Source organism: Megascapheus bottae, chromosome 3, assembly GCF_031878675.1.
Source record: "Megascapheus bottae isolate mThoBot1 chromosome 3, mThoBot2.hap1, whole genome shotgun sequence".
Lineage (NCBI taxonomy): Eukaryota > Metazoa > Chordata > Mammalia > Rodentia > Geomyidae > Megascapheus > Megascapheus bottae.
The window spans coordinates 25,785,946-25,799,914 of record NC_143511.1 but is presented as its reverse complement, the minus strand read 5'-3'; the positions used below and the strand labels follow the sequence as shown (position 1 = coordinate 25,799,914).

The 13,969-nt window shown below is 42.7% G+C and overlaps 1 protein-coding gene across 2 annotated transcripts in view; it reads right to left on the bottom strand.

The window, feature by feature from the left end:
• Dock8 (dedicator of cytokinesis 8) overlaps positions 1–13,969 on the bottom strand; it is a 157,958-nt gene that overhangs the window by 69,023 nt on the left and 74,966 nt on the right. For both annotated transcript variants that reach the window (XM_090329689.1, XM_090329690.1), the window contains exons 11-15: positions 12,965–13,124; positions 10,024–10,160; positions 9,125–9,218; positions 7,552–7,714; positions 433–550 (exon numbers count right to left, since the gene is read on the bottom strand). In XM_090329689.1, coding sequence (XP_090185815.1) covers positions 433–550; positions 7,552–7,714; positions 9,125–9,218; positions 10,024–10,160; positions 12,965–13,124 — 672 coding nt within the window. The remainder of the gene's footprint in view (positions 1–432; positions 551–7,551; positions 7,715–9,124; positions 9,219–10,023; positions 10,161–12,964; positions 13,125–13,969) is intronic.

Here is a 13,969-nt window from a genome sequence, read left to right as displayed (position 1 = left end):
AATACTACTGCCCAGGGAAACTGTGGTGAGACTTTAGGACATTTTTTTGATCTCTAAAATGTCCTGTATTCGTTTCCAAGGTTCATAGTTTACTATAGAATAAGTTGAAAGAGAAAGACTTTCAATTCATATTGCTATGGTTTCTCCATTTCAGAGGGACACCGGATCAGGCTATCAGGATCTAGAATGCGTTGAAATAGCATTGCCCTGGCATGGAACACTGGTATCTTTAAAATGGGATGTAGTTTGGTTGGTAGAGTATTTTCCAGGCCTGCACAAAGCTCTGGGCATGATTCCCAAGACCAGAGGAGGTAGTGAGGAAAGATATTCTGGATATTCTGTTCACTGGTGAGCTCTGAATTTTGCCTGTGTGAATTAGTAAGAAATGCACAGCCCGCTCTGGTTGGAGGCAAATGCCAACTCCCTCTTTACCGGCATAGCATGGCTTGGGTCTTCTCCACACATGAACTGGATTTTGATTGTAATGTTCCTGGCTGATGCTAGCTTGTTAGCGAAGTTCAGCCTCTGTGGGTAGACGTAGAGAAGATTTCTGGGAAGAAGAAAAGATGAAGATCAATGATCAAGATCTAGATCTTAGGCTGGGAACAGTATTCATGCGAACAATCCTACACTTGAGAGGCTGTAGCAAAGAGGAGATAAAGTTCTAGGCCAGTCTGGGTGGCATAACTCTATCTCAGAAATACACAACAGCATAACACAGCAAAACAAAAACAGGTCTAGAGTTTTTTTTAACCAAGTTCTCAAGTGATTGTCCAGGTCTATGCTCATAGATAGATTATTCTAGAGAAGGTTTTCCCTTAAGAAATAAGTTCGTGGAGAAGAATGAGAAGGCTAGCTCTTTCTTTCTCATCAGTTGCAGTCATCTGATAAAAAAGCCAGCATTTTTGTTTTGCTACATGAAAAGTCTGCTATCACTGAAAAAGACCTTTTTCAAAATATTTTTGTTAGTATATAAAGGTTCCATTATGTTACCTCCATCTCTGCACACAATGTACCCCAACCAATTTAAGGCCCTTTGCCTCCTCCCCCATGCTTCAAAAAATTTTCTCATGGCTCTTACAGGACCTGGTTGTTTGTAATCACTCAACCTGTCCACTTTCCTACACTGGCATTTTGGTTATTTCTATTTCACTTTGGTTATTTCTATTTCACTTTGGTTATTTCTATTTCAAATGTAAGATTGTAACAAGTACTTTGTCTTGTCCTCTGTGATGTAATGTGCTTCTGGAAGAATCTTTTCTAAATTCTGTATCACTCAGTTTCTTCCTCTCCACATGAATTGGAAGACACCAGGCAACCTCTCCTTCTTGTCTTGCTTCAAGGAATCATGAGCCAGAATGTAGAAGGATACTTTGAAGTAGCGGGATGAGAGGGATGGGATAAATCTTGGGAAGACAGCAGGAGTATGTGGACTGGATAGTCAGCCAGGTTGGTCTCACCATTGTTTGTGGCCCCAGCCCCACACAGCACCATCCACACAGCTCCCACAGAACGACTGCCCAGCCTTGCATCTACCCACAATCCACAAGTGCTCAGGGCTCTGCCTGGACAGCTGCAGGAGACCAGGAGAAGACAGAACCCAGCATCCTGTTTTATAGGCCAGCAAAATGACTCAAGAATGGAAGTGGCTTCTCCTCCAGGCTTTACCTAAGGATCACCTGACTTCTTATTGACAAGAAAGCTAAATGATATGTTTTGGAATAAGTGCTCCGTTCTTTAACAGATGAAAATCACAATGATGTTCTCTCTTAGGAGGGAAGGCTCTGCTTGCATAGTTAGTAATCCAATGAGCCCAAGCCAGGTGGAAGTTTATTATTAACAGGGTGACACAAGGCTCAGGCACTGTACATGCAGAAGATGAAGTGCCGGAGAGAAATTATAAGAAATGCAATTGGTGGGAAGGCACATGTCTGTAGCCCCAGGTCCTACAGAGGCTGTGATTGCTGGAGCCATGGAATTCAGAAGGTCCCATCTCAGCAACAACAAAAACAAAAGTCTACATGAAAAAAGGGAAAAAAAAAGACGAAAGCTTGGACACTCCTTCTAGTCTAGGCAACCAGATTCATCACCCTAATAAAGCACAAGCCCCGATCTGCCTGGATTTGGACATTTCTCCTTCGTTTCTTTTCCCTCATCTACCTCAGCTCCCAACCCCTGGGAACAAAGGACACGCCTCTACCTGGCCTGCCCAGTACCCTGCAAAGAACATGCTAAGAAAAACAAATGACATTTGTTGTACCCTTTGCCTGAAAGCAGATTCTTCGTTAGCGCAGTTATTTGGGGGTAGGGAGGCCTATCCTACGGTGTGGTGCATTCGCTAAGGAACATGGCAGCCAGTGAACTGTGATGTAGCATACACAGAACTGTCTTATACCTTTCATCCTACTGCCTCACCTGTGGAGTACAGGTCAATTCTTCCCGTGCTTCTTAAAATTTTGTAGGCCAGGTAGGATAATGGATGTGTAAGTTGGCATGAGCTCTCATACTCTGAGAAAGGGATATATTTCCTTGTCCCTCTCCCACTTCAGAAGGTAAAAAAAAAGGATGCCCAAAAAAAGGAGGCACAAACTGACAGGTAGAGGTGAGAATAAAATCCTCTGCTGAAGATGGTAACAGAAATCTTTTGAGATAATGGGGTCCTTTTTTACTTTTTCTTGGTTTTATGAAAGATTAAACATGTGTGTCATATTATAATAAATCTATACATATAATAATTATTGCAATACATCTAATGAAAAAGTGAATTGGCTGATTCCAGAAAATGAGAGAATTATGCCCTCCAGTGGCTGAATGATGGAAGGGGAAAGTTCGGTTATTAAAGAAGAGCAGTTGAATGGAGATCTCCAGGTAAGATCGGACTCTGGAGACTGGCCACACCTACTTTTCCCCCCAGCATGAAGAAGATTCATTCCAAATACAGAACTAAGTGGGCTTAAACTAGGAAGCCATTTTTAAAAACAAAATTAAGTCCCAATAGAGGATACTTCTCATGCCTCCATTCCATTCCTAACCATTTCATCAGGGCCAAGTTCATTCTTTTCTTCAGAAACTTCACTCAGCCAGACAGGGCGGCTCCACCTGTAATCCTAGTTACTTTTTAAAAAATCTTAGATTGGGAAAATTCACATTTGAGACCTGCCCAGGCACAAAGTTGCGGGGTGGTGGGGAATGGTTCTCCTATCTCAACCCATAATAAGCTGGACATGGTTGTACATATCTGTGAAACCAGTTATGCAAGAAGTATGGATAGGAAAACTTCAGTCCAGTCTGTCCTAGGCAAAAAGCAAGAAGATATTTAAAAAGAAAAAATATACATGCACCAATACGTATGTATGTATGTATGTATGTATGTATGTATGTATGTATGTATGTATGTATATTTACAAAAAAGAGCCAAGGTTGTGACTGACTAAAGTAGGCCTCAACTTACCTAGCAAGTTTGAGGCTTTGAGTTAAAACCCCAGTATGAGCTAATAGATAAATAAATTCTATTTACTAAATCACAGCCTTTGATTTCACTCAAGATGAAGTCTGTCATTCTTTCTCTGTCACCGCCTGGTCTTCCTTAAAATTCCACTGCCCTGCAGGAGGCCCCTTCTGTTAGGCCAGCTCAGGCTTTTCTCCTGAAGACATTCTGAATAGGAGGAGGCTTGAGAACAGCTAATTATGCATCAAAGACATCATGTTCCAACTGCAACGCATCTCAGCAAGCATAGTCCTTCACCGAGAGGCTGGTAATTGGATAAACAAGACCTAGGAGGCTCTCAAGGGCTACGGTGAGAGATGAAAGTGCACTTAACATGACTTTCTTGAACAGCATCACTCGTTAAAGGGATGGCACAGAACTTAACAAGCTCATTACAATCTCTGCGCCTGTGATCTCTGCATACACACCCGTGGCAGTCCCAGCATAAGATGCCCTTGATGGCCTTGACCCTAAATCACATGGTGTTCTTTTTGCTCCCAGAAGGCAGCTGGCAGTTCAACCACCAGCTGTTGGATCACATGAAAAGTCATCCAGGCGTTGGCTCAAACGTGTTTCTAAGCAAACAACCAGTATTCAAAGAAAGAAAGTAATCTGGACATAGAAACAGGAATGCCAAGCTCAGATTTGAATAATCCTCTGTAGCAACCACATTTCTCCAGCTGTCTCCCATTTCAGAAATGCTGCACGTGTGCTGGTGATGGCTGAAAGCCCCTTCCCTGGGGTCTGTCTCCACTCACAGGAATCTACTTTTGGGCTTTCAACTACGGAAGCTGGAGGTGGCACAGTACAAGATCCAAGCCCTGATTTGAAAGGCTCTGTCACTGCGGGGCTTTGCAGCGTGGATCCACGGACGGTTCCAAGGAGCTCATAAACATCTAATCCTTGAAAGGCTTGAGCAGCTCTATTAACAGAGTCTGATTTTGTAATGGAGACTCTGATATTATAATAAAAGAAACTGATCTAGAGCTTTAAAAAAACATTTTAACAACAGCTTTACAAAGTAGAGGCATAGGATGTGACTTCAACAGTGTCCTTTCTGGCACAAAACTCCTTGACCCACTGAAAGACAAGGTAAAGAAAGGAAACACCTGAAGAGGTAGAGGAAGTGAAGCTGATCAATTAATCAGAAGCTACTGTCCTTGGAGTGCTACTCACACTGATAAAGAAAAGCCTAATTGATGTCCATTCCCTCAGTTTGACTAGATGTCACTCACAGATGCCAAGCAGCAGTTGCCACTAGAACCACAGCATCACTGGGCCCTAGCTGCTAAACTTGTACCATTAACATGTCTAGAGTTCTTCAGGAAAGTCAAGGGAAGTCTTTTCTCAAAGAAACAGGAACCAGGTACTGGTGGCTCACCCTTGTAATCCTAACTATTCGGGAGGCTGAGATCCGAGGAACACAGACAGTTCAAAGCCAACCGGGCTTTGTGAGTTTGTGAGATTTTTAGCTGCAATTAAGCACACACACAAAAAGCTGGAAGTGGAGCTGTGGCTTCACAAGTAGAAATGCTAACCTTGAGCAAAGGAAAGTCTGGGACAGTGCCCAGGCCTTGAGTTCAAGCCCCAGAACTGGCATCAAAACAAAAACCAAAGAATCAGGAACCTTGGTCCTTACCAACCAGAAAATACTCCTGGGAATGATTAAGACTAAGTCCTGTTTGTGAGTGAATGAATTTAGAGGTCTTTGCTTGAAAGGGGCCTTCGTTTATGTGGGAGGAGGTGAGAGAGCCATGAGGTTGCAGGTTTTGAGGAGATAAAGGGATTAAAAGGAAGAGAGAACTGACAGAAATGAGGGGGTGAGATCTCCCACAGTACATTTGGTTAAATTACCACACTGGCTGCATTCAGATCTTAATAGATCCTTTCCATTTCTAGTTAAGATAAAGGCATAGGAGAGGGGAGAGTTAATCTAGTCTTGACTCAAGATCACCAAACCAACCACTCTAAAGCATCAAGAGAGCTAGCAAAGAAACACCACACCCTCAACTGCAGCACAAGAGGTTTAGACACATGCTCTACAAATTCCTTGAGGTTTTCATGTGGTGAGATTCTGAACCAAGTTAATTCTCTCCCTCTGTTCTCTTAAACATGCTATAAAATATGGCAGCCAACAGAAGGCTACTACTTACCATTTCCAAAAGTAAAGACCTGGCTTCCAGTTACCCTTGACCTTTCTGTACAGGGTACCCTCTGAATCTGGGGCGGGGGGGGGGGGGGGTCCTGTTTTTCATGATACCAAGTTTGGGCCATAGCAACTGGCCTAGACTCGCTCTTCCCAGCACTCCAATATCTCCTAATCATGCAGGGCATAGTGTGTTCCAAACCCCATTCTGCTGTAATGAAGGGATAATGGTTGCAGTAAGGAGTAGAAAGAGTTATAAATGACTTCTGTGGGTGATTAAATGCGGAAGGGAAGATGAAAAACTACAGAATTCATTTGGTACAAGTTTATTCCAGGCCACAAGGCATTCCGACCCCCCCTCCCACCTCGCACAAATTGCAGGGTAAAATTTCTAAATGGATACAAACAGCCTTTCAAAGCAAACATGTTCACACCCTCATCCTCCTTTGGGAAATGGGGGAATTGAATGTCTGACATCTGGAATGTGAGTTAAGAGAGTTCTAAAGCTCTTTGCCTTTTGCTCTGTGCGTGCGTGTGTGTGTGTGTGTGTGTGTGTGCACGCACACACCAATACTAGGGTTTCATTCCAGGTCCTCAGTACTCTCCCTTAGCTTTTTCACCCAAGGCTGGCACTCTACCACTTGAGCCACACATACACTTCTGGCATTTTGGTGGGTAATTGGAGATAAGAGCTTCATAGATCTTTCTCTGCCCAGGCTAGCTTTAAACTGTGATCCTCAGATCTCAGCCCCCTAAATAGATGGAGTTAACAGGCATAAGCTACTGGGGTCTGGCTTCTGGATGCAAACTTTAAGTGAAGATAGAACAAAGAATTCAATCACTGCAGAAAATTTGTGTGCACGTGTGTGCATGTATGTGTACATGTGTATGTCAAACCACAGCCATAAGCTGCTACTTCAGCATCGTGAATGAAAATGAAACAATACACTAGCCATATTTCAAATGTCTGGCACAGAAAGACTTATTAGGTCAGTAGCTACTGATTGGGCAACAAACACATGGAATGTTCCTGTCCTGCTGTGTAGGTTTGCTCTGGATAGAGCTGGTTTTGAGCTGAACATCTGTCTTCTGAACAAGTTAGAACACTGCAGTCATGTGACTCTTTTCATTCCAGGTCTCTCTGCACAGAAGAAACCCTGAGCTTTCTGGGTGCTGGTGGCTCACAACTGTGACCCTAACTATCAGGATCCTACCTGAAATCTGAGGATTATGCTTCAGAGCCAGACTAGGAGGAAAGTCCATGAGGCGCCACCTCCAATTAACCACCAGAAAACTACAAGTGAGCTTGTGATTCAAACTGGTAAGAGTGCTAGCCTTGTGTGCAAAGACTCACAGTGACCAGGCCCTGAGTTCAAGCCTCACAACTGACAAAAAAAAGAAAAGAAAACAAGAACTTATTAATTACCAGTAAGGGTATATCCACTATAATCTAAATTACATTGATAGAAGAAACTCTTTCTTGTAAAACAGAACCAGAATCTGGGTGCTGGTGGCTCATGCCTATAATCCTAGCTACTCAAGAGGTAGAGATCTGAAAATTGTGGTTCAAAGCCAGCACCAGCAGGAAACTCTGTGAGGAAAGAGAGAGAGGGAGAGAGGAGGAAAGAGAGAGAGGGAGGGAGGGAGGGAAGGAGGGGGGAGGGGAGAAAGGGAAGGAAGGAAGAGGAGAGAAAGGAGAGGGGAGGGAGGAAGGAGGGGAGGAAGGAGGGAGAGAAGGAGGATCAGATAAAACCATAAACGATCTCTTTAGTGAGATCTCCAAGTTATTGATAGCTATACAATGTCACATTTCATTTCCCCTCAAGTTTTAGAAGAACCAAGAGAGGCTGCAGAATGATGGATGCACTCTCCAGACCAAACATGGACTGTGCACCCTTGAACAGCCTGCGCTCCTTACCTGTACACAGTATGAGGAACATACACTTCTCGGATGGGAAATTCCAAAATTTCTTTGTGTGGTCGAGTCCGATTTTCGGGAAAGGGCTTCACAGGCAACATTTCAGGAGTCAGGCAGCAGCTGATAACCTCTGGAGCAGGAGATATTTCCAGCTTGAGCAAACCTACAGGCAACCACACAGAGGGTTCAGCAAAGAAAGTGTTGCCAGGAGTGGCCTAATGGTAGAGTACTTGTCTAGCATGCGCAAAGACCCGGGTTCGATTCCTTGGTACCAAATACATAGAAGCAAAAAGCTGGAAGTGGTGCTGTGGTAGGGTTCTAGCCTTGAGAAAGGACAGTGCTCAGGCCCTGAGTTCAAGCCCCAGGACTGGCAAAGGAAGGAAGGAAGGAAGGAAGGAAGGAAGGAAGGAAGGAAGGAAGGAAGGAAGGAAGGAAGGAAGGAAGTCCTGCCATTAGGGACATGCTAATAAGCATATAATATACAAGTGCACAAGTGTTTGTGTTTCCAGCTTATGAGAAAATCTTCTGTCACAATAATCCTTTGAGGTCTGGTTTCTATAAAAATAAATAACAGAAGTTACCATTGCTAATTTAGTAAGAAATGAATGAGAAGATCTTTTAAATTCCTTCCAGAATATAATATAAAACAGAGTGGGTTGTTGCTGGTGGCTCTGGTAACCCTAGCAACACAGGAGACAGAGATCAGGAGGATCATGATTTGAAGCCAGCTTGGGCTGAAAAAAATTTTTTGAGGCTTCATTTCTAATGAACCAGAGAAAAGCAGGGTTGGAAGTATGGCTCCAGTGCTAGAATACCAGCTGTGTGCCGGCAAGCCAAGCAAGTGTACAAGGCCAGAGTTTAAGCCTCAATACCAACATCATAAACAAAACTATAACAATAACAAGACACATAGTAAAGTTTTGTGCATCACTGGAAGTAAAAACGGTGCATTCAAACCCTATTTTTCTAAGGTACTGCAGAAATGCAGTGAGTCATTGTGCTAGGATATGGAAGGTGTCTATCTTGTACCAATCCCCCCCTCTCACTCTCGCTCTTGCTGTCTGTTTCTCTGGGGTAACTGAGGGTTAGGCAAGTGTTTTATCACTTAACTCATGTCCCTGGTCCTTCAATATATTTTTTTTCAGATAGGGTTTCATGCTTTTCCTCTAGGCTGGCTTAGGCCATGACTTTTTTGCCTCTTTTTTCAAGTAGCTGGGATTACATGCAAGTACTACCAGGCCCTGCCCCATTCACTATCTTTTTATATATTTTATTTAATAAGAGAAGGCTTCTCTATTCCAACAAGTATCTGATTATCTGAAAAACTAGACTTAAAGTACATTTGTAGAATCAATCCTTAAAGAAAATTATGAAGTATTAATTGGCTTGTCAAATTCCATTAAGCAGACCACTTTAGATTCTTAACTTTGATGACAAAAACCCATATCATACTTGGAAGTGATTTACAAAAAAACAGAAACAAAACAAAAACCAGCTATAACCTTAGACCAAGAATGTCTAATTGCAAATGGTTGGGGCACAGCTCAAGAGAATAAAGACAAACTATCTATACCTGGGATTGATTTGACTTTTCTCTGTAAGGATGAAGATCTCTTGTAGTCAGCTAAGAACTTGAATAAGTCTTCATCACTAAGACGATCTCCCTCCTGTGGGAAGAACAAGGTGGGTTAGTGTAAGGAGACATACACACATACTGTTGCCTGCTGAATTCAGGCTCAGAGATTTCTAAGACTTTTACCTTTAAGTTCTAACAGGAATTACACCAAAATTAGGAGATGGAACTTATATACAGACTTGTATCTGAACATTTGAGAACTCTAGGGAGTTGTTTTTGTTTTTTGTATGTGTACATACTGCATTTGCTACATCTCCAGCCTGGCATTTTGCTGGTTAATTGTGAACAAAGTCTCACAGCCTTTCCCACCTGGGCTGGCTTGAAATCACCATCTTTTAGAGCATGAGCCACTAGTGCTCAGGTTAGGAAGTAAAATTTAAAATAATCTTAATACTGAGCAGGCAAAGAATGCCATTTGGAATGGCCATCCCCTATGGGTAGCAGAGTCCTGGCATGCTGACACAGTACAGCAGCTGCTGGGGAAAGGACTTGTCTCAGTAGGGAAAGGACATCTTGGTCAGATTCTTTTCACAGCCTTATTGACAGGATCCACTGCTATAATCAACTGATACTTTGTAATAATGGGACAAACCCATCCCTCATGTGCCTAGCGCCTCAGTAAGCGCCTATCATGTCCTGAGCACTCGGACAAAAACTTTATATGTCCCATGTTATCCAACTTCCCAACAGTCACTTGAAGCAATACCAGTATCGGCTCTGTCATGGATGCTGAAGTTCGGTGAGGTGAATTAGCTTCTATCCCCCCACCACAATAAAATCCCGCTATGGGGCTCCAGCATCCAGGCACAAAGCTAGACTCTCTGTGATACAGATACCTGCTTGAAAAAGCTGTTAATGGTCATGGTGGTGGCTTTGAAGTTAGATCCAACTCCATTTTCCTCCAAGGACAGCGCTCGTTCAGACAGTCTTCTAGATTGGGACAAAGACCTCCGCTCACCCCCAGAGCTTCTTCCTTTAAGAGAAACAATTGCCTTTCTAGTCTGTACTTTCTGTTCAAACACATAGCAGTTATTTATAAATGTATGTATTTATTTATGCCAGGCCTGGAGCTTGAACTCAAGGCCTGGGCACTGTCCCAGAGCTCTTTTGCTCAAGGTTAGAACTTTACCAATTTGAGCCTCAGCTTCACTTCTGGTGGTTAGTCAGACATAAAAGTCTCATGGACTTTTCTGCCATGGCTGGCTTCAAACCATGATCCTTATATCTCAGCCTCCTGAGTAGCTTGAATTACAGGTATGAGCCATTCGTGCCTGACTTTTCCACAGCAGTTATTGATTTAACCATATCTAAGGTATGTTTAAAGTTGCTGAATGGGGCCATCTTTGATCTGAGAGGCATCTTTCCTCCAATGGGCCCCTGCCTTTTCTAGGTCCTTCTGTTGAGTCCTGCAGAGCAGAAAGGTTCATAGCAGCTGTAGGTCCTCTCTCTGGAGACCAGGGCAGGCCAGATGCTACCAGTAAAAGTCTAGGACCGAAGCCAGATCAGGGTCTCCTGATAAGCTTTATTTAGTGAGCACAGTGTTTGCTTTGGTTTTATTTCTACATTTGCATTCCACTGGGAGAGGTATGTACTTAAAACAGCCATGAAGGCATCTGGGATCTCACCGTAAGTACACAGGGGTCAGCTGGTATATATTCAGCATCTAGCTTCCCTTGGCTTTATTGAATGGACCAGGAGATGGGACTGACCTTTCTACTGGGGTCCAGGAAGGCCCAGGATCCTGGACCTCTACTTAATTGTTTTGAGTCCCTTTTAGGGACTTAGGTAGAACTTTTGTGGCTTTAATACAGAGAAGCCAGGTTTCTGTTAGGAAGAGTCAAATTATCTAGAATTCTTATGGTTATAACCTGTTTTAGATGGTTATCTTCTCCCTGCTTCTTATCTCAAAGCCAAGTTGGAACTGTGGTTGCTTTTTAAAATGAGCCTCTGTGGTCAGGTTAATTTATCCTAGGCTGAGAGTTTACTAGGGTCTTAGCCAAGCCTTATGCCTGAACTATCTCACTTATGGGACCTGCCCAACTCCCCCATATAAAGCTTTCCAATAAAGCTATGCCCAGAAATTGGCACTAAAACGACTGTGGTGAGTCAAAATGAAGAAAAATGGCATTCATGATCCACTAGCAGTTACACAACGATAATAGCAAACACAGATAGAGCAATAGCAACTCCTTTTCCTCTCTTCTCCTGAGAGAGGCAAACATTTCAGACATGGTAGAGCTAGAGGTAAGGGTAGGGTGAAGAGAAGAGAAACAGGATCTGTTGGGGATAGGGACAAGCCAGAGGGGTTTGGGCTAATGAGAGTGAAAGAAAATGGTGTAAGTCGATAGTCAACCATCATAAAAACAAAACAAAGAAATTGGCTAAAATTGTATCAGGAAAGGGGAATGGAGTTAGGGGAATGACAGCAGGGCTTAATTGGAATATACTGTATACAGTCATGGAAATATTACAATGAAGTATTTCCTTACACAGTTAGTCTATGCTAATTTTAAAAAGTGGCAGTGCTAAGGAATGCAGGAGAAATGGAAAAGGGAAACAAACATTTGCTGAGTACAGAGGCACTTAGGAAAACAGAAGCACTGCCCCCAGTAGTGAGATTGGAGCTACTTGAATTTTCTACATTCAGGAGCTTCACATCTTAACCATGCAGGAACTTAACTGGTCACATCAAGAAGAGGGGGTGAATGACAATAAATAAAAAATAAATATGGGAAATAATTTGGGACAATAAATAGATATCCTTTGGGCATCCATTCTTATTTTTATTGCCTTGGCAAAATAAACTTTAAAAAGAATGGATATTTTCCTGAGACCTGAGTTTTGCTTTTCAAAACCTTTCCTTCACAGCTGTTGTGTTATAGATGTTCATTACCTTTTCTTGGTACTTTTGAGAATTTTGTTTTATCAGTCATGGGGCTTGAACTTAGCGCCTGGGAGCTGTGCCTGAGCTTTTTCACTCAAGGCTCGTGCTCAAGGCTAGCGTTCACTTCTGCCACTTGGCTCACAGTGTCACCTCAGGTTTTCTAATGATTAATTGGAGATAAGACTCTCACCAGCTGCTCTCCCAAGTTGGCTTCCATACAGCCTTGTGAATAGTTAGGATTACAGATATGAGCCTCGCAATAACTTTATGTTTTGACTACTAAAGATGGTGGCACTGTCGCTCAAGTGGTAGAGCGCTAGCCTTGAGCCAAAGAGCTCAGGGACAGCACCCAGGCCCAGACTTCAAGCCTGATCAACAAAAAACAGAACAAAACCAAAAAACAGCTCTGCGTGTGTGTGTGTGTGAGTGTGTGTGTGTGTGTGTGTGTGTGTTGGTAATAGGGCTTGAAGTCGGGCTTGTACATGTTCTACCCACCTGAGTCACAGTTCTACTTCCAGCTGTGTGTGTGATTAACTGGAGATAAAAGTCTCAGGGACTTTCCTACCACAGCTGGCTTTGACCTTCAATTCCTGACTAGCTGGAATTATAGGCATGTGCCACCAACTCCAGAGTTTGAAAATTAACTTTCAGAATGTTAACATTTCATCTAACATTCTGACAACAAGAATATTTAAATTCATGACTGTTCATGATAACTAGGGAAAATCTCTATCCAATCAAACAAACAATTCAGCCTTGGTAAGTTCTATTCTGTTTATCCCTCCTTCCTCTTTCCCATATCCACATCTCCTACACTCCCAAGTTCTCCTGAATGACCTGCGAGTGGGTCCACTGGGGAGCCCTCTGCTTCTGGATGCAGATGAAAATCTTACCAGTCACAGGCTCCACTTCAGTTCCCTCTCGGTCAAGGGTGGAAAGGTTAAAGAAGTTTGCTAAGCTAATAGGAGCCCAGGCAAAGGGCATCCGGTATTTCCCCAGACGCTGGCAGAAGGCTTCAGCTTGAATTTTCAGTTTTTCAATCTTTTCTTTACTCTAGAGGGAAATGGAAAAAGAGGAGCTGAAACAACATAGTATTAGCATGAAGCCACAGCCCCTAACTTACCGGAGAGCATCCCCAAAGACCAAACCCATCAAGGAAAAGAAACTAGCAGAACAATGACTGGCTCAGACTAGGAGTCTCTAAGTAAGAAAACAGAGTTTGTGTAAGGGAGAGATTAGAGAAATTAGTCAACTAGATCTTCTGTTAAAAGGTGAAAGGCTTATTATACTGATGAATTTTTGGCTGTTGGTCATGGGGCTTGAGCTCAGGGAGTTATCCCTGAGTTCTTTTGCTTAAGGCTAGCATTCTGCCCCTGTGAGCCACAGCAACATGTCTGGTATTCTGGCAGTTAATTGCTGATGAGGGTCTCACAGACATTCCTAGCCAGGGTTGACTTCAAAACATGATACTCAGATCTCAGCCTCCTCAGTAGCATGAGCCAAGAGAGCTCGGATACTGTATACCAGTGAATTTCTAAAGGATTCTTTTAGGCCTAGTTACATGATTTTTACTCTCTTGAGAGAAACTGGGCAAAAAAAATTAGGACATGAACTACCAGAATTCTAAGAGAATATGTTTTACCTAAGTCTGCTTTGAAAACTCCAAAAAATATCTATAAACTATAGATTAAATTTATTATACTTATTTACTAACAATTGCAAGACATTTAAAAATTCAGACCAAGTTTGTTGAGAACAATTTTATTTCAAGTGTATGAGTCTGCTTAAGGATATCTTATTCCCCAAAGGCTAGGATCTAGACATTGCTGGGGAGCTTTTGCAAATGGGTGTTGGGAAAAGATGTTCTCTTTATGGCTTAGGCTCCATCACAGTGAGGA